Source organism: Ruditapes philippinarum, unplaced genomic scaffold, assembly GCF_026571515.1.
Source record: "Ruditapes philippinarum isolate M1 unplaced genomic scaffold, ASM2657151v2 ctg10729_1_1_1_1, whole genome shotgun sequence".
NCBI classification, from domain to species: domain Eukaryota; kingdom Metazoa; phylum Mollusca; class Bivalvia; order Venerida; family Veneridae; genus Ruditapes; species Ruditapes philippinarum.
In genome coordinates this window covers 3947-31674 of record NW_026857377.1, presented here as the reverse complement: position 1 = coordinate 31674, position 27728 = coordinate 3947, and the positions used below count along the sequence as shown (strand labels likewise).

The 27728-nt window shown below is 31.5% G+C and overlaps 1 protein-coding gene across 2 annotated transcripts; it reads right to left on the bottom strand.

The window, feature by feature from the left end:
- On the bottom strand, window positions 1-22394 carry LOC132749540 (uncharacterized). Of its 2 annotated transcripts, none has more exons than XR_009628433.1 (2): window positions 22265-22394; window positions 1-581 (listed from the first exon to the last, which is right to left on the bottom strand). XR_009628433.1 is itself a non-coding variant. In XM_060739348.1 (2 exons), the coding sequence occupies exons 1-2, from the start codon at window positions 12730-12732 to the stop codon at window positions 156-158; spliced, it is 504 nt and encodes a 167-aa protein (XP_060595331.1). In that variant the 5' UTR covers window positions 12733-12900; the 3' UTR covers window positions 1-155. The 2 variants fall into 2 exon arrangements, 1 of the variants encoding a protein (XP_060595331.1); XM_060739348.1 differs by lacking the exon at window positions 22265-22394 and adding an exon at window positions 12655-12900.
- Between the last annotated feature and the right edge of the window lie 5334 nt (window positions 22395-27728).

The following is a 27728-nucleotide window of genomic DNA, read 5'->3' as shown; positions in this document are numbered from 1 at the left end:
TTTGGTCCAGTAGCAATCCCTCCAATATGATTATGAAAATATATGTTATTTGTGATAACATGCAGTAACCCAGTACAATCGGTGTCGACTGCTGATGTCTTGTCCTTGTACCCAGGAGCATTTATAAAACATTTGCTAATGCTCCACGGGTCTGTCTACCAATTTCGAGCATCACTGTTTTTCCAGTCTGGCACAGGTGGCGTAGAGGCATGATGCTGCACAATATAGTCATAGATGGCGCCACATATGTTGTTCGGACAAGCAATTTTTCCCTTAAAGCAACAGCTGCATTTTACTTGCCCAAGAGGACAGACTTTGTTTCCAGCATTCCCAGGTACTGGCTTATGGTCTGGCTTGAGAGTTTCAACTTGACATCCCCCACATGTCACAGTTGATGGTAGTGATTTTGTAGACCGAATGTTTTGTAAGATATCCTTATGTTGTTGGTCAGCTATATCATTTACAGAATGGTGCCAGTCCCTCCTTTTAAATATCCAAGTCCTAAACCAGCCTTTACCCACTGTCTGTATTTTTCCTTCTCTAACTGAAGTTGATGTGCCATCCTGATACTCTATCAATATCTAAACAAATCAAACAAAAAGATTATGTTAAATTTTATATAAATAAGTAATTATGGTCTTGGATTGCAATTCAAAGTCAAAAATACTGGGTAAAATGATATGATGAGCCGTGCCATGACAAAACCAACATAATGGGTTGCGACCAGCATGGATCCAGACCACCCTGCGCATCCGCGCAGTCTGATCAGGATCCATGCTGTTCGCTTACCAACCATATTACAAGAAGAGAAACTGATAGCGAACAGCATGGATCCTAATAAGATTGCACGGATGCGCAGGCTGGTCTGGATCTATGCTGGTCGCAAACGCACTATGTTGGTTTTGTCGTGACGCGGCTCATATGTGTTCCAAAAAAGACAAAAAAACAAGAAACATGGCAATGCCACGAAACCAGGTTTTCAATTATCTCCATTGTAGATAACTATGTTGTATTTGTAATACAAATGCAAGCAATAAACAATGTAACTATGTGCAATGTAAAACATGAATAATGTAGGAGGAATTGCCACAGAACAAGTGTTCACTGTATATTCTGTATAAGGAAAAATGTATTATGTATAAGGAAAAAAAACAAAAGGGCCATAATTAGGTCAAAAATTATCCAATCACAAAACCTCTACAATATGCGCCAGGGCACATGATGACAAAGCTTTTGTGAAAGTTTGAACAAAAATCCGTTGAGAAATGTAGGACTAGTTCAGCACAGAAGAATTTGTTCACTATATATTGATTAATTCTGTATAAAGGAAAAAAAAAAAACAAAGGGCATAATTAGGTCAAATATTAATCGAATCACAAAACCCTGACAATATGCGCCAGGGCACTTGATAACAAAGCTTCTGTGAAAGTTTGAACAAAATCTGTTGAGAAATGTAGGACTAGTTCAGCACAGAAGAATTTGTTCACTATATATTCTGTTATAGGAAAAAAAACAAAGGGCCATTATTACATCAAATATTATCCAATCACAAAACTCCGACAATATATGCCAGGGCACTTGATAACAAAGCTTCTGTGAAAGTTTGGTCAAAATCTGTTGAGAAATGTAGGAGGAGTTGCGCACAGAAGAAATTGTTCACTATATACTCTTATAAGGAAAAAAAAAACAAAGGGCCATAATTTAGGTCAAATATTATCCAATGGTAAAACCCGGACAATATGTGCCAGGGCACTTGATGACAAACTTCTGTAAAAAGTTTGGTCAAAAATCCGTAGAAAAATATAGGAGGAGTTGCGCACAGAAGAAATTGTTCACTATATATTCTATATAAGAAAAAAAGAACAAAGGGCCATAATTAGGTCAAATATTATCCAATCGCAAAACCCCGACAATATGCGCCAGGGCACTTGATGACAAAGCTTCTCTGAAAGTTTGGTCAAAATCCGTTGAGAAATGATGGAGGAGTTGCGCACAGAAGAAATTGTTCACTATATATCTATATAAGAAAAAACAACAAAGGGCCATAATTAGGTCAAATATTATCCAATTGCAAAACCCCGACAATATGCGCCAGGGCACTTGATGACAAAGCTTCTGTGAAAGTTTGGTCAAAAATCCGTTGAGAAATGTAGGAGGAATTGCGCACAGAAGAAATTGTTAACGCCCGCCCGCCCGCCAATCCGCCCGCCGACATACCTCAATCTAATAACCAGTTTTCGCCTTCGGAAAACCTGGTTAAATAGTGTAGTCATCGATCAGGATTATAGATAAATAAACTATGAAAACTGAACAATTTGTTTATTTCTTTTATCATATAAAGTTGTTCTATGAAAGACAACTAATGACTAGTAACTATAAAGTTTAAAGCATTTTCCATTCTAATTTTAGTGTTGTTGTTGCAATTATGAGGTTACGGATTAGGTTAAATCCCGTCCTTGCCGTTCAAAATATACTGGGGTTTAATAAGCAAATTATAGTGTTTACAACCTGAATAATTATTATAGTTTTACATTTTATAATCATAATTTAATTCATAGAAAGAAACACTGACACAAATTTTCTTGGCGCTTTCCCTTTTTAAAATCTGAATTGAGGGGTCTTAACACCCACTTAGCAGACATGCGAGATTACAACGAAATTCGGCAGTATTTGTTAGAGACACAGGGAGGTAATTTGGTGTGATTTTCATTTTCATTTTGGAAAAAAAATGTTTGAAAACATTTGGCATCACAGGCGCTTGTCACTTTATCAAATATGTTACATAATCGGCCTATATTATATATATGTATATTAAGATTATAGTATATACTTAGTATATAGCCCATTATAGAACATAAAAAAGTTTGCTTCAAGCACCTGTGATTGGCATTCAATACCCGATAATTAAAAACAAGAACCGGTTGAACCGGGTGATGCTCCCCGAGAAGGTTCTAGACACAGGAAAGTATAAAAAAATGAACAAAGGGCAAAAACTCCAAAATTAGGCAAGGAGGAGTTATGTTTTTTGCAGTGCACTTCTATTCAATGAGATCTATTATCTGTAAAGTTTCCTGATGATATCAGAGTTATGTCCCTGGTAAATTATTCAAAGTGTAAAAATGAACAAAAGGGCAATAACTCCAAAATTAGACCAGGCTTTGTTTAGGTTCTTTAAGCATTGCAGTTCTATCCAATTATATCTAGCTACCTACAAAGTTTCATGTTGATATCTCTAATAGTTTTAAAGTTATGTCCCGGACAAAAGTCAAAAAGTAAAAAATAAACAAAGGGCAATTACTTCAAAATAAGGCAAGGCAGAGTAATGATTCTTAAGCACTGCATTTCCATCCAATGAGACCTATCTATCTACAAAGTTTCATGTTCAGATATCTCTTATAATTTTAGAGTAATGTCCCGGACAAAGTTCAAAGTGTCAAAATGAACAAAGGGCAATAACTCCAAAAGTAGGCAAGACAGTGTTACAGTTCTTGTGCACTGCAAACCTACTTAATGAGATCTATCTACCTACAAAGTTTTCATGTTGATACCTCTTATAGTTTAAGAGTTATGTCCTGGACAAAGTTCAAAGTGTGAACATAAACAAAGGGGATAATTAAAAACTTAGGCAAGGCAAGGTTATGGTTCTTGTGCACTGCACACCTACTCAATGAGATCTTTCTACCTACAAAATTTCATGTTGATACTACTTATAGTTTTAGAGTTATGTCCCAGACAAAGTTCAAAGTGTAAAATAAACAAAGGGGGATAATTCAAAAATTAGGCAAGGCAGAGCTACGGTTCTTGTGCACTGCACACCTACTCAATGAGATCTATCTACCTACAAAGTTTCATGTTGATACCTCTTATACATTTAGAGTTATGTCCCGGACAAAGTTCAAAGTGTAAAAATAAACAAAGGGGCATAATTAAAAAATAAGGCAAGGCAGAGTTACGGTTCTTGTGCACTGCACACTTACTCAATGAGATCTATCTACCTACAAAGTTTCATGTTGATACCTCTTGTTGTTTCAAAGTTATGTTCCCGGACAAGAAAAGGGGACGGACGGACGGACGGACAAGGTGGCGACTATATGCTCCCCCGAAATTTTTTCGGGGAGCATAAAAATGAAATCAATTGTAAACGTGTGACCATATAAATGATTTACCAATATTCATTAATTGAACAAACATTATTTTTTATCCAGTTTCCACTCCTCCATTTGATATGTTCTATAATAAGTTATTTCCGCGCACATGCAGTACATGAAACTGTGTGACACACAGAAAATACCTTCCCTGGTATGTGGTTATTTATGTAAGTACTTTTTTATTTATGAACCAAATTAAACGATACATTGAATATAAAATCATTTTATTATTATAAAACACCGTATCAAGAAAAGTTAATAAAAAAATAATAATCAATTTATAAAATATAAGTCATATTTAGTATCTTCTGTCCGCTACGGATATGACTTTTATAGAACGTAATTCCAATATAACTTATATAACTTTTTTTATTTAATTTTTTATGGACCAAATTTAACAATATTTTGCATGTAAAATCATTTTATTATTATAAAACTTTGTATCAAGAAAATATAATAAAAAAAAAAAAACTTTGTAAAATATAAGTCATATTTATAAAGTCATATCTGAGGATATGAGTCTTCTCCGGTATTAAGACATACCGCATATTACCTGGCATTCCGCGACATTTGGAAACGGTTGATTCAGTACATGGGTTAACGTGAAGGACAGAAGATACCGAATATGACTTATATAGTTCATAAAGTTTTTTCTTCATATGATATTTTATAATAATAAAATGAAATTACATGCCAAAAAATGGTTAAATTTGATACTGTAATAAAAATGTTACATGTTATATTTGTTGCATGTTCTAATTTAAATAAAAGTCATATCCGTAGAAGAAAGTAGATACCGAATATGACTTTTTAAGTTACATATATTGCACGCTTTGTATAAAAGTCATATCCATGGCGGATTGAAGAAACTGAATATGACTTGTTGTTTTCAAACTTGTTTCTTTTATTTTTTTATTTACTTTTTGGTATTTTTTTTCATATAATTAATAAAGTTAAAATAATAATACATGCAAAAAATCCTTAAATTATGCCCGTAAATGAAAAAGTAACAAGATATATTCGTTGCATGTTCTAAAAGTCATATCCTTGGCAGAACTTATATACGTTGCATATTCTAAAGAAAGGATTGAAGATACCAAATATGACTTATATTTTATAAAGTTTCTGATTGTTTTTCTTGATACAACTTTATTTAAAATATAAGTCATATCCGGTATTAAAAGTCATATCTGCAGATATGAGTCATATCCGGTATTAAGTCATACCTTGTTATATGTTGTTTTTTTTTTCGTTTTTTTCCTAATATCGTTCTTTTTATCACAAAATAAACAAAATAAAATACATTTTGACAAAAAATGCCCTGCTGGCCTAATATTTGAATCAAGTTGTTATTATATGTGTTTATTAAGAGGGCTATATTTCCCGTTATTTTCTATTATTTGCTTAAATTTTTCAATAAAATGTATACGATACGATAAAAAAGGGGAGATAATATGCCATTTTTCTTCTTCCGTTTTCGGTACACACATTTAAATAATCATACCCCATACAATAGGACTAGCTGTTGCAATTATTAATCACTATTATGAATTCATTATTATTAAAATTTTGCAATTTTCAACTTGTGTCGCATGTAACTCAAAAAGTATTTGACTAGAGTCATGAAACTTTACAGGAATGTTGATTAGCATGTGTTGTTTTGCACCTGGGTATTTTCGTCTGGATATTTTTAGTATTTTTAGAGTTATTGCCCTTGACCTAGTAAAATTTTGCAATTTTCAACTTGTGTCGCATGAAACTCAAAAAGTATTTGACCTAGAGTCATGAAACTTAACAGGAATGTTGATCAGCATGTGTAGTTGTGCACCTGGGTATTTTCGTCTGGATATTTTTAGTATTTTCAGAGTTATTGACCTTGACTTAGTAAAATTTTGCAATTTTCAACTTGTGTCGCAAGTAACTCAAAAAGTATTTGACCTAGAGTCATGAAACTTTTCAGGAATGTTGATCAACATGTGTAGTTGTGCACCTGGGTATTTTCGTCTGGATATTTTTAGTGTCTAGAGTTATTGCCCTTGACTTAGTAAAATTTTGCAATTTTCAACACGTGTCGCATGTAACTCAAAAAGTATTTCACCTAGAGTCATGTAACTTTACAGGAATATTGATCAGCATGTGCAGTTGTGCACCAGGTATTTTTGTCTGGATTTGTTTAGTATTTTTAGAGTTATTGCCCTTCACTTAAATTTTTTTGGCAATTTTCAACTTGTGTCGCAAGTTCTCAAAAAGGTTTTGACATAGTCATTAAACCTTATGGGCAGGTTGCTCAGCATATTTAGATTTGCACCTGGGGTTTCGCTTGTGGATGTATCCAGTATTTGTAGAGTTATTTCCCTTGACTTAGTAAAAAGATTGACAGAACAGTGGCGCGGTGGGGGCACCCGTGTCCTATGGACACATTTCTAGTTTTCTTTTATTTCGTTTCATTCGTATGTGAAAAAATTCAATAATCACGGTCCAAACTATTATTACGTTCAGGTCAGAATACAATTCGCACTGAAATAAACATCGATCTCATCTTCTACTTAGTTCGAGGAACAAAGTTTACAAAATCTCTTCTGGTTGCCTTCCGACATATTTTCCAGTTTCAATTCTAATATATTTTCAATATATTAATATACCGATTCTAAACTGACATAAAATCGAATGTTATTTATTACATATATATTTACACATAAATTAATATTCAACGTATTTCTGAAGTTAAATTGTTAATTTAATTCTAATAATATATATTCAAATAATGGTACATTGTTGTATAATTGGAATTGCGAAACGTAAGACTACAGAATATTAACAAAGTAGGGTGAACAACATATATGAAGATTATGTTTTCGTTATTTTTGGCCGACTATTTCACATGTGCACGTGCGGTGCTATTTAACTATTATATTTCAATAATTAAATTTATTAATTATTTAATATTTACCGGGTCCGGAATTGCATTGAAGTCGCTATTCAATGCATTCTGACTCACAATAATCTTACATAAAACATGCGCATGAAAAAGACGATCTACCGTGCATAAACGGTTAAATTGATGGAATAAGTCACGTGCTATCATTATTTTTAATAAATAATTTGATGGGGTTTTCTTAACAACTTCAATTGAATCATGATAAAAACTTAAACACATGAGGTTATCAGGAAGTCTTGCATTTTTGTAAAAGAAAGAAAAGAAAAAAAATCACGAAAATACAAGTATAAAAAAAAACTCTTAAAAAATAGAATGAACGTGTTGAGTGTTTTATGAATAATTCAGAAAATCGGGTACCAATAAAATACGCAATGGAGATTTTTGGCGCAACAGGCGCAACGGATATATTAAAAAAACTGGCACGCCAGTCATTTGGTTATATTTGAGCATATAAAATGATTGTTAAGCACAAGTACAGTCTAACTTGCCCATGCGACCACGTGTATTAAGCGACTTTTGTCTTAAACGACCACTTTAAATTCCCCCCGGTCATTTTCTCTCTATATCTTTAATGTATTAAGCGACTTTTGCTCAACGCAACCAGCGACCGCTAATTAGTCACCTAATTGACATCAATCTTTTCATTAAACGACCACTTTTACCTGTCAAGTAATTGTGTTTTAAGAGAACGCCACCTCGTTATGTCACAAGTGTCAGCAATCAAAACACAACAATAAACGTGTGAAAAACTCTATTTCCCATACCGTTTTAGCGTATGCAAATGAAGTTAAGTATACGCGTGACGTGTATTATCCAATAATATCGGATAAACAATGCAACGCTCCGCCCATACTGAGATGGTGTATACGCTTCGCTTGTTGACATTTAGACTGCATTGAATTGACCTTGAACTTGATCAGCCATTAAATTAATCGTAACAAATAGATGTAGTTTGTTTATTTCAAATGAAAAAATGCACAACAGAAAACATCTTCACTAATAGGGTTTTCGTGTTGGAGACAAGGAAAAACAACGGAGAAGTTAAAAAATTCTGGAAAAAATGTCAAACATGTACGTAATGGATCAAAACTGTTTTGTCAATAAATATCGGAACGTTATTTTTACATTTGCATCCGTTTAGATTATCGGACCGTACTTATTATTCAACATTTATATAAAAATGAAGTTGAAAAACAATCCCATCGAATAAAAAAGATGTCATTTATAAATTTTGACTTTTATATCATGCTGACTGTCTTAAGAGACCGTTTCATTAAGCGACCGTTTTTGGTGTTTCCCTTGCCCGGTCGCTTAATACACGTTTGACTGTAAGTTAATTTGTTTTAAAATGTGTCATAATTTGTATATGTGTAATTGCATTTGAGGTAATATGTCTGGCGAAATGGCACAACGCAGAGATAACTTTAGCAAAAACGTAATTGATTAAAATTAAAGTTATTTAAATTAATAAATAAATAAATAAATAAATAAATAAATAAATAAATTAATAAATAAATAAATAAATAAATAAATAAAAATATCAGTATATAATATAAATTGTATATGATATAGCTAATTTTGATGTTGTAAAGGATTGTGTGCCGTCAAAATAGACTTATGTACGGAAGAGTATACTGACCCCCTTATATATTTTTTATGCCTTCAAGAAAAAAGAAACTTTGTATAATACATATCTTTAAAAAATTGACAAGTTATATGATATCTAAAATAGATCTTGCAGAGTTTTATCTGTTATTATACACCATAAATCACAAATATGCATTGTTTCTTCGATGATATTTGGAAATTTAAGAGAACAGAATGTTCTTCTTAACATACAGTAGTTGTACACTTTAGCCTTTATCATATGAATCTCATGAAAAAAGATGTATGAATTTATAAGTTAAATTAGACTCTCTTGGTATAATAAGTCGCATCTATTATTATAATATTAAATGGCCCTTTTCTCGCTTTGATATAAAAATACATGTATAATCATTGAAAAAGATGATAGAAATATTTATAGTATAAGTTACTAAAAGTTTCAATACCATTTATTTAATAATAATATATATCAGTTAAATTATAATATTTTATATAATACTGGCAAGGTACTCGTGTACCGCAAGCATGTTATCATAACGATCAACTTATTTTATTAAACATATAAAACATCATCTAAGCTAAAAACTCAGGTAAAGAATATATATATATTATATATGATTATATCATCTATATATCTGTCAAACAAATAATATCTCGAAAACATACTGTTTTCAAATAAATAAAAGCGTTTACTCCAAAGAAACTCTGCTTCTTGAGGTAGAATTTCAATGAAAAGAAGAAAAAACATATTTCATATAAATAAAAGTAAGGTCTTAAGAAAGATCCTTTGACAAATATTTATATGCTGGATCCTAACCACCGTGGTCGACATATTATAAATTATATATATACTTTTTCTGTTCTGTCTTATATACTTTCTACTTATAATCTTTTTGATGTTTAACTCTATCAAGTTTTTCTGATGGTCGCTATTAAGCGTATACATGTAACAATTTCTCATAAAAATGCCACCAGTGGTGTTAATGAATATATATTCAGTAAGACATTTTTTAACTTTGGACCAACCCTTTTGCTATTTATTATTTCGAAAATGTTTTGTTTTTTTATATATATTTATGAATATTTCAGCAATTAATAATGTTTTTTCCCCCAGGTAATGTCTTGTTGACAATATTACATATAAAATAACAGTAGCAGTAGCAATATTTCAATTAATAATAGTTCTACATTTTTTAGAATTTGGTATTCTCGTATATATCAGGATTCTTTCTCGCTATATTAACTTACAAAAAATAGTTCATTTCATCTTGCAAATATAACCGGTAGATTATGTTCAAACAAATCTCTATTTCCGTCTTTTATTAGTGACAAAAACAAAAACGATGAGGTATTTTTTCATATAAAATCTCGTGTTCAAATTATGATGATTCGTTCTTTCTATATAATATTTGTAACCACAGGGGATGATGATATAAAAAAGATATAATTTTTGCTTTTGGTGTTCTCTTTCGGGAATCTTTTTGGGCACGATATTTTGCAACCAATACAGTAAAATTTAATTTCATTCCCTGATATGAAAGTTAATTATATATTCTGTTGAGAACAGAGCTCATATATAAAAATAATATTGGGGTTCTTTTCTGTTTTATGCTTCTTTTTCAGACTTTGCTAGTGACCGAAATAAAACAATCTGGCTAATTTTTTTTTCATAACAAGGGAATAATAATAATGTTGATAAAAACTCCCGTGTTCATATACCATAATATTTTTTTGTAATTTTTCTGGCCGTAGTGACTTATTTACAAGCAGTTAATGTAGATTTACTTTAATTTTCAATAAAGAATTTATTTATAAACCATACCATATTAAAGATACAATGTCTATTTTTCTCTTCTGTAAAATATTGTTGAACATATATTCAAATAATTTTCATATTCGGTAGCCTCGTTCATTTCTGGTCACGATATTTGGGACCAATGCATTAAATTCATTTAATTTCATTCAAAGATATGATGCAGTAAATGGTAGTCTCTATCTACAAAACTTTTCCAACAAATTTCATATTGAGTTACTGTATGTTTAAAATTCATATTCGGTATATTCGTTCATGAATATGAATTACATATATCTCTATAAGGTGCGATAACTTGCAATTAACCTAGCAAATATAAATTGCCATCCATGTTTAATCAAGGTTTCTTTCTTTCAAACTTTTATTAGTGACCGAATAATTAACAATAGGGGTAAAAAAAAATAAAAGAAAAAAAACAACAACCTCGTATTCACATATACATGTATATACACGTATATATACTGTACATCATTCTGGCCGTGGTGACGAAATAAAGTTGAATAAAGCAAATATTAACATAACATATATAATTTTAACTTTCTTTTCTATACTTTTAGAAGATTATAAACAATAGGCCTAATGTTCATCTTCGTCATTCTTGTTAATATTCGGATAGGCCTACCGTTCTGGTCACAATATTTATAACAAATTAAAGTCAGATTTATCTAATTTTTTTTCATTCAAAGACATGATACAAGTAAATGATATTCTCTATTCTCTGAGGACGAAAAATATCCCAAAACAGCTGTTTTTTATGAAAATAAAATTCATATTCGGTACTCCCATTCATATTCGCGAACAGGGGGCAGGGGACATATTCGAATGATGGCCCCGGTCAAATTTTTTTATAACTCAGACATGGTGTTTTGAAGGTACTGATAACTTCTGGTATTTCTCTGTCATTGTAATTCTTTCTTGTTTGTGTGTAGGAAATGAGAAGTATTTTTGGGTTTTTACCCGAAACTAAGCATTTTGGTAGCTTTATATGTATTTCTGACTCTCCGAATGGAGGTGAAAAGTTAAAAATCAAGCTTTGACAGTTGGCGCCAAACAAGTAAGAAATTTCAGATAAATTTTGTGAAAAATCTAAACGTATGACAGACACTTTATTGGTCATTTCTGAAAATGCCATAGCTTGCACTGCGTGTTACTGATATTTTTAAAGGAATCGGGCGGATTCTGGAGTATGCTGCATCTTCATGAAGATTGCCCATATTGGTATATTTTAGGTGTGATTTTGGCTGGGTGGGGGTAAATATAAATTGCTGTCAGTCATTTTTTGAAGGAGCAATGCATGCAAACTATTATTTTCTTCAATGTATGTCATATTATTAATATCAGACTTCCCGAAATATGTCGGTCCGAAGGACATGTCCGATAAATTTTGATCAGGTCCGACAATTTTTTATTCCGGATCGGTCCGACTGTCCGGCTTTTATCCAAGCCGCATGTATACAAAATGGCGTCGCTAAAGGTGTCAAACCTGGGAAAAACCGAAACTCTACGTCAGAAGAGTGCGCAGAACAGCAATAAAAGGATGAAAAGAAGAGACCTGAGATAAAATTTAATGTAAAATGGAGGCAGAACCATGAATCTTTGGTGTATGACAGGGAGGAGATGAAAATGAGCTGTACGGATTGTGCCGATTTTTACGGCGAAAAAATAAAAAACAGAAAATGTCTTAGAAATACTAACACAAGTTTTTTTTATATTTTGATCATTTTTATTTGGTCCGACAGATTTTGTTTCGGTCCGACAGATTTTCATGGTTTGTCAGACCGAATGTCTGACAGTTTTTTTCAACTTTCGGGAAGTATTATTGAATAATGCTGTGCAACTGGTTATCTGCCTGTGAAACAGATTTTGAAATATTTGGAATTGTGTTTCTGGTCACACTGAAATACAAAATTGTTCATTTTTAGGTCCCCTGTCCCCTGAATTCATATTCGCGAATATGAGTTCATATTCGGTATTTAGTCATACCGCGGAAATTCCCCAAAATCCAACTTTCGTTTTCAAATTCAATTGATAAAACATTCATAAATGGTAATTCACCTAAGCGAGTTACTCATTTTTGACTTGTTATGTTTACGTTTCATTTAAGAAGACAATAATTTACTTATTGGTTACAAACTTCATAAGGTATTTACCGCAATTTCTTCAAATTTTGAGAAAATATTATCCTGGACTAGTTTCCGCCATACTATTTTTCCAAATTCACAGCGCATGCGTGTTGTAAACGAACACTACTAAATTTTAGAAAAATTTTACACCACTAAATTTTTTCCTACACTTACTTTAGTAAATCAAAGGGCGTCAAGCTCTGTGGTATTTTCTGATCTTTGCAATCTAAATCGTATTGTATATCTGTATGAATTTTCATGTATAAGTTTATTTTTATATACTATAATTCATTTTGCAGGGCACCGAAATGAAGCGACTGCGTCAAGATTTTTTACTTTAACAGTTTGAGTTTGATACATATGGAATTTTGCATGACTAGATAGAGAAAATAAGAATCCCTAAAGAAAGTCCAACACAACATAATTGAAAATGTTGCAGGCTAGAGTTGCATCAAAAATTCATTTCTGTTCATTTTTTTATTAGAGCCACACTTTATCCTTGAATATCGTGGCTACTCCCTTAAAAATACATTTAAAAGAATTTAAAAAAAAATAGTTGCCTCGACTGGGTTTTGAACCCCAGACCTTTCACATCCTTGACGAGCACCACGTTCTACGAAGAAAGCCTGAATAAAATAAAATAATTATAAATTCAGAATTTCCATTTAGGGTTTGTAATCCTTTTTTAATTTCGAGGTATTTTGTTCATGATAAAACTGTTGTTTAATACTGATGTAAATAATTTAGCCAAAACAGTCCGTTATGTATATATTCCACTACTCGACAGTCAGATTTATTTGTGTAATATTTACGCTCTGAAGTCTTCGGTAATTGACATTGATGAAAATAGCATTTTGTTTACGTGGATGAAATTATCGGGTGTAGAAATTGATTATCGATCATCGATTGCCCTAAATTCGACCCTTATAATCCGAGAGTCAACATAACATCCTTACTTTATTTTTCAGAAAGTTTAAATAACAAATGTTCATAAGGGGCGTTTAATTCCGATCACAATAATCCGAAGCTGTACGGAAATTGCCGAGCGATTTGCATTGATTAATGTGATATTCATCCGCGTAATTTGTGATTGTGCTTTTGTTGACAATTCTATAAGGCAACGCTGCTTTCAAACGTTGAACGCATTGTAATTTGTTGGAAACAAATGAATTTTTTTCTAACTTTTACATCGCTAGTTGTAAGCTGTTTTGAGAACTCCTTGTTGTTAGGATTGTTTGAAGCTCTGTGCCAAAGATTGAATGTCAGCATTGCAATGCATAATCTGCGATCAGAAAAAAAATAGACTAGTGGAACAAACAAATTCAGTTAAAACGGAAGGTTTCTTTGCGCACTATCATTTAAGTCATTAGTTCGTCGCTTGAAAAACGTTTTGTTCTAAGTGCCACTTTTTTGTTTCTTTTAGAAAAAAGCATGTTAAGATTTAGTATTGCATAACTTTTTTTATTTATTGTCGGGTTTTGAAAATTTAAAAACAACTAAACGTGATTTCGAGAGATCATCTCAATATCGTTAAAGATATGTGTATTTTAATATTTCCTTGCTTAAAAACATAAAAAAAAACATTTGGAGAAAGAACAGTCCTTGTAACTTTTTTTCAAACACTGTTAAAAACAGAGTGACTTAGAACATTATGTATTTTAAGTTGAATTGATTTATATCATATAAAACAGTATGTTTTATCTTTCAAAAGGCTGCCAAAAATGCTCTCGGCTAATTATCCCTTGATTAGTTGACTTTGACACTACACAATTTCTTAAACCATATCTAACTACATGAACTATGACATTCAAAATATTATTTAAATCCTTAAGTCAATAACATTATTAAATGACATTTAAACAAATAATTTAAATAAATAAAGATAAAATACCCACATAAATTTTGTAGACATTTTATCTATTTTTAAAACTTTGGCCATTACAATTTAATACATTCAAAGTGATTCAATATCTGGAAAAAGAAAGTTATACCCGCAAACTAGAAAACTTTTAAATCTTCTAGAATGCTGGAAAAATCTTTCAAGATTTTTTTTCATGAAAATTCAAAAGATGGTTAAATTCAAATTCCTTCCAAAAGTATGAAATAGTAGTAATTATTTTGTTATGCGCTTTACACGTGTTTGTGTTGGTAAGAAGTTCTTCTAATTGAAGGTATGTAAAAAATGTTTCTATAACTTAAGTAGGCAATGAAAACATATCTGCTAGAAAAGACCTTAAAGGTGGAGCATGCATGACATATATTTGAAAAATGTCATTTTAAAAGATTGTTCGTGTACAAAAACATTACAAACAACATAATGCTATATAAATATTAATTTAGAAATTCAAAGACAAATTACAAGACAAACAAAATATACGTATAATTAGACGGTATAAGAATATTTTCCTCCTTCTGTCTTTGGTATAAAATGTGTTTACTTTAAAGCAATCTATTAGTTATATAGAGAATAACATGCTACTGTCTTTTGATATCAATTTTATCAGGTGAGGCTGATATGGGCTAGAAAGGGTGAGGCTTGCCGAGCCCTTTCTGCCCATATCAGCCGAGCCTGATAAAATTGATATCGAAAGACAGTAGCATGTTTTTTCTATTTATCATGTAACACATAATAACTGTCAAAATAACAAAATAATCTGCTTTTAAATAGCGAATTTCGTAAAAGGGGGGATTTTTGTTCAAAGAAATAATTCTTGAAAACAAATTCTTCCGCCCCTGAAACTTAGAATTTGTAGATTTGTAGGCGGCCATTTTTTCTTTCGACTCGGATAAAAGATACAACAGAATGTAGGCCTAATACGATAAAATTCTTACCTTTAATTTAAACGTCTATCCAAAAATCCACTAAGAATCACATAAACTTAACTTTACTGCAATTTTTGTCTTGAATTGTCAAAAGTTCATGATAATTTCAATCAAACAAAAGTCAAATCGGCAATCAAACACAAGCTACACAAACATGCGTCTTATTTTTCAAACGAAACAATGTGTTCATTCATAAAATAATAATCCGGCGAAATAAAGTAAACATTTACAAGTTCTCAAAGAAAATCGTCTAGCCTGTTTGTTATGATTACATGTATACTATGACGTGAACATCGATGATGTCATTTGCAATGTATAGTGGGACCCCATTGTATCGTGCTATTCATTGTATCGATCTATTTACAAATCTTTAGATTTTTTGCAAAATACGTCACCTACTGATTGTTGACATTTACAACAGTGTCACGAAAATCTTTCGCATTTATTTTTGAGCAGTAAAATGATCAAAAACATGTTTCCATTACCGTAAGACGTTGTAGATAATAAATAGACTTATAAATAATGTGTTCTTATTACAAGTACATTTGCTGTCTGTTAAAAGCTCCTAAATTTATGCTGACATTTTAAAACAGACATCTTTGATTCTAAATGACTGAAATATCTAACATAAAGATGGTTCAGGCTTCCCAAACGTTGGCTAACTGAGCGATTCTCACAATGCATCGATATAATGGCGTGACCTAATTCATCAACCAGTTTGACGTGTCTGTAAATATCCGTATATTCCAAAGCTAAAAACTATATATCAGTAATGTTTGCCATGTAAATATTATGGCAAAAGGATCAAAATAAATGATACAAAATAAATATTCAGGAAGATTTGAATTTTTTAAATGCAGTTCTGATTTATGGGTTAATAGATCGATACAACGGGGTTCCAGGCTAAATTATGACGTCACTTCATTTAGTTAGTGCTAAAACTATTCGCTATCTAATTTATTCGTAATTAAAATCGAAATAATAAATAAATAAATACCACATCTTGATTCAAGACTTGTAAAGGTATGAGATTACATTGTAGAATTCACATGCTGATGAAAATGAGTATTTATATAAGCAATTGAAAAAAAGTCCGTTAAAATGAGCGGGGCTTATTTTTGATATCAGGTTACTGACCTGATATCAAAAATAATTATTAGGCAAGTGTTATCGGGCAGTTACCATAGCAGTTACATGATAAATAACATTAACGTATTCGAAAACATATATTACAGGTTAACGTATAATATCTATACATTTTCTTAAAGGCCTTTTTTGCCCCAGAAATGCTTAATCACTCAAAAGCCTGAGTTCTGTTATAGTTTCCAAAATGTTCCAAATTGGTCAGTAACCTAAACCATCTTATGCTTTTGTTTCATATTGGCAATGAGTACAGTTACAGTCATTAAGTATTTTGAAATACATTGTTAACGTTTAGCTTTTTTTGTTTTAAAACATTTCTCATTCATAAGTATATAATTCAGGCGAAAAGCATCTAGCATGCTATTTATCATTACTTACAGTTTTTTTAACTCTTATGTGTCTGTTATAGAGATAAATAATTGGTTTCTGAGACAGAATGTGCCTTAAGTTAAAGAAACTTTAGAACATATAACAAATTTCTTTTTTACGAATTTGTTTGATGAAACTGTATGATTACATTTGTTTCTATCCGAAAATACACATCCGAAATTACTTTCAAATCATGATCAGTTTTGCTTGTTGTTTAATCACATGCAGTAAATTTACAGGACTTAATAATAAAATGTCAATGATTGGAGGGAATAAATGAATACATAATATCATTCAATACTTATATTTAATATATGAAATAAACAGCAAACATCTAACTCAAAATGTTTCGTACAACATGGCGGATGTCCTGTAATCACGTGATTTTATGCTATGTTTTGATACGATAATTTTGGATTAAGAACAGTATGTTGCATATATCCCACAGGTCACGTGACATTTATCGATGATATGATTAGTCCAGTAAGTTAGAACAGTCTATTTATCAATACATACTAAATTTGTGGAGATAGAACAGGATGGTTTCGTTGTTATTCATTTATGAAGCTCTGAAGTACCAATATAACATGCCAAGGAGATAGAACAGTCAATTACGGATACAATTGTGTATTTAACTTGTTTTTGGAAAATTTGGAGATAGAACATTACAGTTTTCAAGCGACGATTTTGCTGTTTCTTAATTAAAAGAAAATAATTATATTTCCGTTTTTATCGGATTGTATGAATAATGATTATAAAACAGAGAAAAATAAAGAATCCTTAAAGAAAGTCCAACAGGACAAAATGAGCCTGTCATGGACGGCATTGAAAAGTGCAAGTTACCGTCTACGCCCCCTACCACCGACTTAAGCAGAATTCGACATTTAATCATGGAATTGGTGAAATTTTGAATTTAGAAACTTGAAGACTTTTTTTTAAAAGAGGCAACGCAGTTAGGCTTGCCAAATCTTCCATTTGCCGTAAATTGAAATGAGTTATGTGTTTGAATTGATAAATATATTAACTTCAATAGATAAATATTTTAACAAATCATGCATGTTGTCGTACGGCGCATTGTAAGTTGAAATGAGTTATGTGTTTGAATTGATAAATATATTAACTTAAATAGATAAATAATTTAATGAATCATGTATGTTTTTTTTATTTATTTTTTATTTTCAATTCCCCTTTTTTATTACAGTTGTCAAAACAGTGCAATAAACCTTTCCTGCATACCTATACAAAAAAAAACGAATTATCCTTTCCAATCTATACTGTTTCTTTCTACATAAACTATATAACAATACATAACAATAAATCGCTTTCTTTCTAACCTGTTACCCGTTTACTTTGTACACAAATACTATATACAAATGCTCCATTCAATAAGAATATAAACATTGTAAGTACAATATACATGTATCCTTTTATAATACAACTTTATAAGTCAAAATATATTAGACAAACTATATTGACATACATTGAAATTGAGGGGAGTGGGTTCAAACCTCAGTAGGGAAACTTTTTTTTATTTTTTTTATTTTAACATTATTAATATTTTATGTGTCTTTCAGACCCCTTAAGGAATAAAATAAGTGTTTGGTTTTAAATATATAATTATTGTTGTTATTTGTTAGCTAAATGATGTCAGATTTAATTTTAAACTTTGAAAACAGCCCCTCATTGTGATACATTTTATTGATATTTTGAATAAGGCTTTTTTTTATAAAGTTACATGGTCAAATAAGTGTTAAAAGTGGGTGGGGTAGGGTCACATTTTTATGCATATGAACAAATTTTGTTTAGAAACAATTATTTTGCAAATGTTATTTGTAACGTGAATGTTATTATGTGTTTCTTTACAATGAACAATAGAAAATCAGTTTTCATAATGATGATATTATAGATTATTTAGAGGTTCCTCATTTCTGAAAAAAAAACACCTTGTAATAGCAAAAAATAAAATCTGGAAACAATGTGATCCCTCGGAAGCATTAATCACAAAAAATACATGAAAATTGCAGACTCGGTTTGATTGAGTCTGTACATAGGGGATAATGATTAAGTGCAACATCCCTCACGCCGCTAGCACCGGCTTGAGCGATACTCAATTCTCAACTCTTAAGAGTACGACATCAATGATCCCGAAGGACTAGAGAAATATAAAACGCTGTAGAGAAGTACGGGGAAACTTTTTAAAGTTTATGCGACTTTAAAGACACATAACTGTCCTGTCTTGTCAATTTCACTGTTTCTTATATTGCCCATTACTCATGGTCTTAATTAACGCACAGTAAGGAGGAAACTCGAAATATTTCACGCGAAGTTTCAATTGCGTAACCAATGGTATAATGACATATATATGACGTCATAAATGTTGGGTAAAAGAATAGAAAGACCAGGCAAGCTTAAAAACACTGTGAAGACTGACTAACAATGAAATATTATCGAATAAACTTATTTTGTTGCTAAGAGTGTAATCGCCGCTCCAGCAACTTAATATTCAGTACAGCATAATTACTTCTTAGTAAATCATGAAACTGTTTATCTAGTAAGATAGTAGACATGATTATATTTCTGAACAAAGATGTATTCAACGTTACCGAAGTAGATTGAACTGTTAATAAGTATGAAAGCTCATGAACAATTATGGCTGTACTTGATACCACTCTACCTAGCATAACCATAACCACATCCTTTATCGATTATTTAGATTACATGAACACAGTGTGATGTAATCAAATAATCACCAGTTTTGTAGTCAAAAGATAAATGCTCGTTTAATAAAACAGTTGTTCACAAATATCGATCATAGCAATCGGCAGCGTTAGCCAAGCAGTTTGAGCATTTTGAGAGAACCATCCTATGACCATTTATGTAAAGTTTCATCGAAATCGGCCAAGTAGTTACGGAGGAGATACTGTTTAACGAGTTTCTTTTTTTATTTCAGCTCTGGCAACCTTTCATTTTAGTAGACTGGAGCTATTTGAGCAATTTCGTTATAAACTATCCAAGGATCTTTCCTGTAAAATTCGTAAAAAAATTATAGAAAGTTAAAGAGATATGTGTTTTAAAGGTGTGTTTTAAGTTCTGCCAGTCATTTTGATCAACATAATGATACAATTTGACAATTGAGTAAATCATGATGCCATATTAGTATAGATAGATAGGTATATTCCACAGCTGGTTTAGGTTTACTTTAATTATTAACATTGGTAGAGGTAGAACTTATGATTAATCAACTTGCCATTTAATGACTTACAGATGGATGGACGGTTCAATTACTACATACCCGGGGACATACAAACATTACAAAATTATTTCTCCATATTTTTTATTTATAATATTATATCAAGCAGGATGGGATTCAACATCTTCAGCCCATTTAAGTACACATCGTTACACAGGAACAAACCACTACAATAACAATACCCTCTTAATTATATACTCTTAATTTCAGTGTCCGTTATTATAAACAATGCTATCCACGTGATGTGACATCTTCCTTATTCTATTCACATGTAAGTGCTCATTCCTAGTATTATATATCAGCCGCAACATGTTACAATAGATAAGGAGAAATACTTAGACTTGAAATGAAATAACAACCAAAAGGATAAATATGATAATTATTGTTCAATTGTTTTGAGTAAGTATGCCTCAAAGTGTTTCCTGTTGTAAGGTCAATAAATCAAAATCAAGTGGCATTTGAATACATGAAACTAGAATTGTCATCTCATTATTTTCCTTCAAATTGCCTTTCTTATGGTACTTCATATAATTTAGAGTGGGTATTTTGTCATGATTTCAAGGTTACCAAAACACTTTTTCTTTAATATTTACACAATGAGACATAACTGTCCATATATATTAAAACTGCTGAATACCGTCAAAGTTGCGGTGAAGAGTTTTGATATTTTTGTGTAGTAATTTTATTTTAATAGAGAAATATGCTTTCAAGAACAATATATGCATTACGTATTTAAGGAAATTTATAAAGTCATAACGTAATACATAAGCCACAAATAGTTCGGCAAAGCTTTGTGAGCAACAGTATATATTTTTTTTATTTGGGTTTTATGTCACACCGACGCAGTATAGGTCATTTGGCGACGTTCCAGCTTTACTGGTGGAGGAAGATCTCAGGTGCCCCTCTGTGCATTTTTTTCAGGCACGAACGGGCACCCGAGTAGAACCACCGACGTTCCGTAAGCTAGCTGGATAGCTTCCTCACATGAAAGAATCCAAGTCGGGATTCGGACCCACAGCGGTGAGGGGCAAGTGGTTTGAAGTCAACAGTATAAGTGATATACTCTGAATGATTTGGAATATATCTCATCAAATAAAATCCAAGACTTTCACTTAGCATAAACATAAAAATACTTGAAAATAGAGTACATCTTAAATAACAAAGCAAAATATTTACAAAATGAAATAACTAGTCAAAAGTTCTCGTCGGGATTCGAATCCTCAGCGGTGAGCGTCAAGTGGTATTAAGTAATGTTTGAATCAGTAGCTTAGTTTGCATTGGATTAGAATGGTTAGGATTCTTAAGTTGATAGCCGTCTTTTTAGATGCTCACTGTTTTTGCAAAAAGTAAAGTATTTTTTGTCGTTTTAATGCGAAAAAATAAATCAATGCGTACACATCAAAACTCCATACCGGTGTTCAATAGCCGATAAACAGCTCTCAGACCGATATATTTCTTAAATAAAACCATGGGCTAGGAAAAATATAATTTTTTATACAAGTTATGTTTATTTATGATACAATATCCACATAATTGGAAAGATGTAAAGTATTGCATGATAAACGTAAAGAGAAATGCAAACACCAACATATATTTTACACAATCTTTGTGAATTAATCATACAACACGGGCAATTCATGGTATTTGGCAAGATTTTTTATTTGTTCTTTATGTTATATGCGGTTTTCAGAAAAGGTGCCAATTAAAAAAGGACCTGTACATAACGTATACTCTTCTATACATTTATATTTAATAAAGGTACATGTATATACAATGGGTTATATACTTTAAACTTATTTATATTACAAAATAGATAAATACAGAATCCCTAAAGTTTAAAAAGTTTACAAAGTTTACTTATGATTAAAACTATACAACAACACCCTTTTATTTTTGTCATGAACACAATGTTCAATTTGATAAAAATTCCAAACTGATGGTGATTCTGTTTAATACATTCTTTTTGTGAGTCATTTTATGTTATCCATCAGTATGGAATGAACCAGCTGTATAATTTGTTAAAAAACATCTCATAAAATAAATAATTTTTACCTTAATTTTCTGAAATATTTTTCACGAAGATTAAATTCCAGGGCTTAACTCCGCCATTGCGATAAGGACACACTTAGTATTCAACAGCGCATGCGTAACTAACAAAGAACGACTTATCACGTGGTTTATCACGTGTTTGATGAGTTTTTTTTTTAATGAAAATCAGGCCATGGCAAAAACTTACTAAATAATTGTCCTCTTAAATTATTTTCTTATGATAAAATGTTAAATTTCTTTGTATTTGTGTAGACAATATTATGTTATAGCTGAATGCTTTATTATATCAAATTATCTCACATAGACCTGACATGCAGTGGAAAAAGTTTCATATTGACAAAATAGTCTACAGTGTTATAAGAAATCTAGAGAAAAATCTAAAAAAACTTTGGATCTAAAAATGACAATTACCAGTAAATGTTATTGAAAAAAGGAATTAAAGTAATTTCACTAGAGCTGTAAAGTGTTAAGAAGAACTGAAATAAAGGACTTCACTTAGGTATTTTGACATGACAAGACGGGAAATAATTCTTTGAGATAAATATTGCATTTGACGATGGTTTAGATCAAAAACGTATGTGCAAAATCTGAGCTAATTTGTCACTCGTTTTGACTTTCTTTTTTTTCCAGAATAGTTATTTTAATCTAAATCAACGCTTTCATTCAAATTAAGCCAAGAATAAATAGCACAACAATTCTATATGAAATTCATTTCAGAGTATAATTTTTATGTCCTTAATTATGTCTTACATATCTTCCTGTTTTAAGTGTTCCAGTTCATCTATGTTATGAATACAAATTTTAAGATTTTATTACTTTTTTTAGGTTTTTGACCCCTGTAGAGTCCCTTAAATTATCAGCAAAGTCATTAAATATTTATACTTCTGTAACGAATTGACATTCAGCAATCCTTTTACCACAAAATGCATTGAACGAGTAAATTGTCATGTTTGTTTGTTACTTTGTTACCCCACGTACTATATTTATACAGCATTTTTTTTAATTTCCTTTTGTATTATTTAATTTGAAATGATACATTATAATTTGTTGTCTATGTATGATAATTATGTTCATTTCAAGGTCAATGTTTAACTGTGCATTATTTGATCGGAATATTTATTAGAATTGTGTGTTTAAAAATTGAAATGTTGAGTCCGTTAAAATATATTGATTACTGCTATTCAACCGCAGAAATGTCTTTTGTTTTTATGTACAGTAAACTCTCTAATTTTTTAATCGAACACGGTTATAGCGAAAATCCGGTTATGAGTAACATTGTTTTTTTTGGCTAGAATTATGCACTTCTTTATTTAATATTCTGTTATAAAAATTACACTTTTAAAACGAACTCTAAAATATCGGCTATCTTGCATTTTCAACTTTCGTTTTCATTGGCACGGATTAAAACTCAGCTGAATTTCCGTTTATTGTTGTATGTACTTCACTGAAATGAATTTGTACAGCAGTACGTAATAGTTTCTTATTTAGGATATTTTTAGCACGAGTTATTGTCACCAAGATAAAATGGTTATTTCCTATTACTCTATCATGTATTTTCTTTAATAATTTTGCTCGAGTAAAATAAATATGACCATTTATAATTGATTTTCAATATAACAATGCATGCTATTCCTTGCTTATCCATTGAAAACTACAAAAATGAAAGGAAATCTCTATTTTTCAAAAGTTAAAGTCACCCTTAAAATATAATGGAAGATAGAAAGGAAAAATCGAAAATCTTGTTTATTTTTAATCATGGAAAGAAAAACGAAAAGCACTCAGTTTAGAAACAAATATGATATTTTATGAGAAATTGAGACAGGGAGTAAAACTAAAAATTGAATTAGCAAAAAAAATTTAAGATTCAACAATGTACCCTCTCGGATATTGTGTCTAAAAAGAAATAAATGACTAATTTTTCTTACACAAATGCTCTTCAAAATGGAGTAGGTGGTAAACAATCAGTTCGTTATGTTTAAATCTGTTCGCTAAAAAACTCCTGATACAAGGAACTAGATCGCTATATGCTTACAAGGAACGGATATAAGGAACATATTTTGAATGTTCCAATAAGTTCGTTATAAGCGGAGTTTACTATATAAGGAAACAAAGGATGAAGTACCCACAATAGTTTTGATGAAAGAAGATATTGCATAAAAATGCCTTAAGAAAGTGTAGTTTTATTTAATGCCCGTGTTCATTACCGCCATTAGCTCGCGCCACTATATCGTATAAAGTGACGTCACAAGCAATATAAAAGCACAAACTCAAAGTAAATGTCGAACAAGTCCCAATTCATACGGTCATTGTGTTTCAGAACCATAATTCCACCTTGAAATATTACAGGCTTAAAAATAACAACTATAGAGTGACGACGAGGTAAAGACCTACCAACTGAGTTTTATGGAATAAAGTGTTTTCTTGTCTCCAACACCTTTGCATTTTTATCAGGCGATACCAAATACCAAGAGGTATCGAATACCAATGCGTGGCTGTGTTATCAGATTTATTGGTATATTTGTGATTTTTTGTGAATTAAGTAAAGTGTTTATGGCATAGCAACATATATATTTGTTAAATAAATCACTTATTTGTGAATAATTGACAAAAATCCAATATTGGTAGAGATCTATCTGGTATAGATACCATTTGATAGTAAAAGACTTTAAAATTATTTTTTTTGTGCTAGCTTACCTTAAAAAAGTTTCATGTTTTAAACCCTTTTACATTTTTTACCCCGTAGTTGTGATGATTCAATTTATTATTCCATTGAATGCCGTTTAAATAATTTATTACCTAATACTTTTTCGTAAACGCAGTTGGGTTTATATTGGTTATTCGGGCTTAATAGATATTGAGAATAAACAACATAAGTCAGTTTGAGTTATGCCGAGATTGGGTTTCGGGTGATATCCATCGTCATTAAATAATTGATGCGGGTGATTTATTGGGAAACGTGTATATTTAGGAATTAAAAGATTTTACGAATTTATTAAGCAAGTAACTTCGTGTTTTGCCATAGGTGAAGACTGGGAAAGTATTCTTGAATTTAGTGTTTTATTTGTTAAACGGTTGGTTTAGATAATTCTAAAGACATATTTTACAATTTGTATTGCATTGTCCTTTAGTATTCAAGATTTCCGAATAAAAAACATTATAACAAAACTAATATATTAAATTTATGGTTTTTTTTCTGATTGTGAATATTTTATATTTTTACCTATCATTATGTAACAGTTTAATTAGTTTTAGTTTAAATTTTAAATTGCATCGGGTTATTTTTTTTATAATCATCATCTACTGGGTTTCACATCAAGCTGGCCAAGGTTTAATTTTTCTGCTCGTCGACATCAAAATGAATTTGCAATCTGATGCAGAATAACAACGCATACTTCCCTACTCCTCATGAAACGGTGCCCGTTGAATGTGATTCGTGATCGTGTACACATCAACACCAGATAATTTTCAAATAAAATAATTCACTCTGGTCCTAACCGAACGTCACATTTTAAAGAAAAGCGAACCTGAATTTAAATTAGTTGATATTTTATTTAATATACCCCAGATTTACATGAAATTGCAAATGCATTTTTTCTAACAAACTGTATAGCACCGGAAAAAAAAAAACACTGGGTATATGCTTGAAACTTTGAAAACTTGAATTTAAACGCCTATTTCTACATATAGAATACATATTCAATGGCGTTTTGTACAGCTTGTATACCTTATATGTGGTACTCCCAGTGCTACCATACACAATACTCCCAGCAGTGCGACGGTCACAGTGATTGGGTCGAATCCCCAACCAACATGTAACAATCTACACCCTGCACCCCTGCACATGATAACACATGGGCTAGAACTTTGTTATATTATTGTACAATGAAAATAAATAAAAACTGATAGAAATATACAAACATGCACAAAACAATTAGGAACAGACAAATGCCTTCAGCCTCACTTAAAAAAAGTGCAAAAAAGTCCTTGAAAAGTAAAAATGATTTCAGTTGTCTTTTTGAAAATTTCAACAGATTCACATTTTCTCATATTAATAGGTAGTTCATTCCACAATTTTGGTCCTATCAATGCTAAAACTCTGTCAGAAAAGTCCTCTTCTTATTAAAAGGAACAACATAACAACAACAAAGGATTCAGATGATTTAAGGTTCCGTTTTGAATTGACACTTGATGAGAACAAAAGCTCTATTAAATATGATGGTGCGTTTCCTACCGAACAGTTATACATGTATGTTAGTATCTTGAAACTGATTCGTGCTTTAATCGAAAGCCAGTGTAGATCGAATAAATGCCTGTTTTTAGAACTTCATACTTGGAACGACCTAACACCAGTTTGGCACACATTTTTTTGAATACGTTGAAGTTTGGCTAATTCATTTTGAGATATGCGTATAGAATGATGTTGCAATAATCTAAATAGGGATATTACTAAAGGATAAACAAGTGTTTCAGCGACTCCCTTTGTCAGATACTTTCGAATGCTCTTGATCTTGGAAATAGTTTAACATAGCAGTTCTACACTTTTTTTAATGGTGATTCTTTGAAAATTTAGAGACTCATCCAAAAAAGCACGCAAATACCCGTATACAATGTTGTGATTCAATAACATTACCACATATATTTGATTTCTTTGGTGTTACACTTATTCAGCTGTGGACGACTTCCGAAAAGAATAAACTATGTCTTTGAAAATTGTTCATTTTAAACTTTGTTGCTGTTAATCCAATCATTTATATCACTGCACAGTCCCTGGAGGTCTGAAATTGCGCTCTTGCTTCTGCGGTAGGTGATGGTTTAAAAACGTTTATTTGCAACGTGGTCGTCGGCAAATCCCAGGCACGGAAATGGAGGGAGGTACAATGTCAAAGATAGTCCTGCGTAAAAATTAAGTTAGAGCCAAGGGCCCAAACAGCTTTCCCCGGGGGACACACAGTCCAGGTTCCCGTTTGATGACCATTCGAGTTAACAAGCCTCACTCGACAGAGCTACGCGGCCTCTCAAAAATATGAATCTTCCATTCCAGCGCAGATCCAAAGACGCCAAATTTTGACTTTCAAGAACATTTTAAAGTATCTTATGGTCGACAGTATCAAAAGAGCACTTAAAAATCTAGAGTATCAAGTGTAGTGACCTCTTGGGATGGCGCTTTTTTTTTTTTCCCCCAATTTGGCAATAAATAAAGAAAAAAAGAATATTGGGTTTTTTTTTCTGGGTTTTTTTTACCGGGGGGGAGTTCTTAAAAAAGGAACACAGGGGGTTTGAACTTTCCCCCGCCAACCCCAGAGTGAAAATGACGATAGGCCATGATTCGTTGAAGGATACGTTTTCGTTTACAATGTTGGTATTTAGTCGAATGAAAGGGCGGCTTTTTCAATCAATTTGGACAAGGGAATGACAAGCTGCTGACGGGTCGATAGTTGGAAATGTAAGTTCAAGACCAGATTTTTTC

Bases quoted from the DNA above. Each gene is read 5' to 3' on its own strand.
- LOC132749540 (XM_060739348.1), bottom strand. From the start codon at position 12,732: ATGCGCTGTGAATTTGGAAAAATAGTATGGCGGAAACTAGTCCAGGAT. The intron at 582-12,654 runs GTAAATACCTTA...TGATTTGTTTAG, and splicing joins CAAAATTTGAAGAAATTGCG to ATATTGATAGAGTATCAGGA.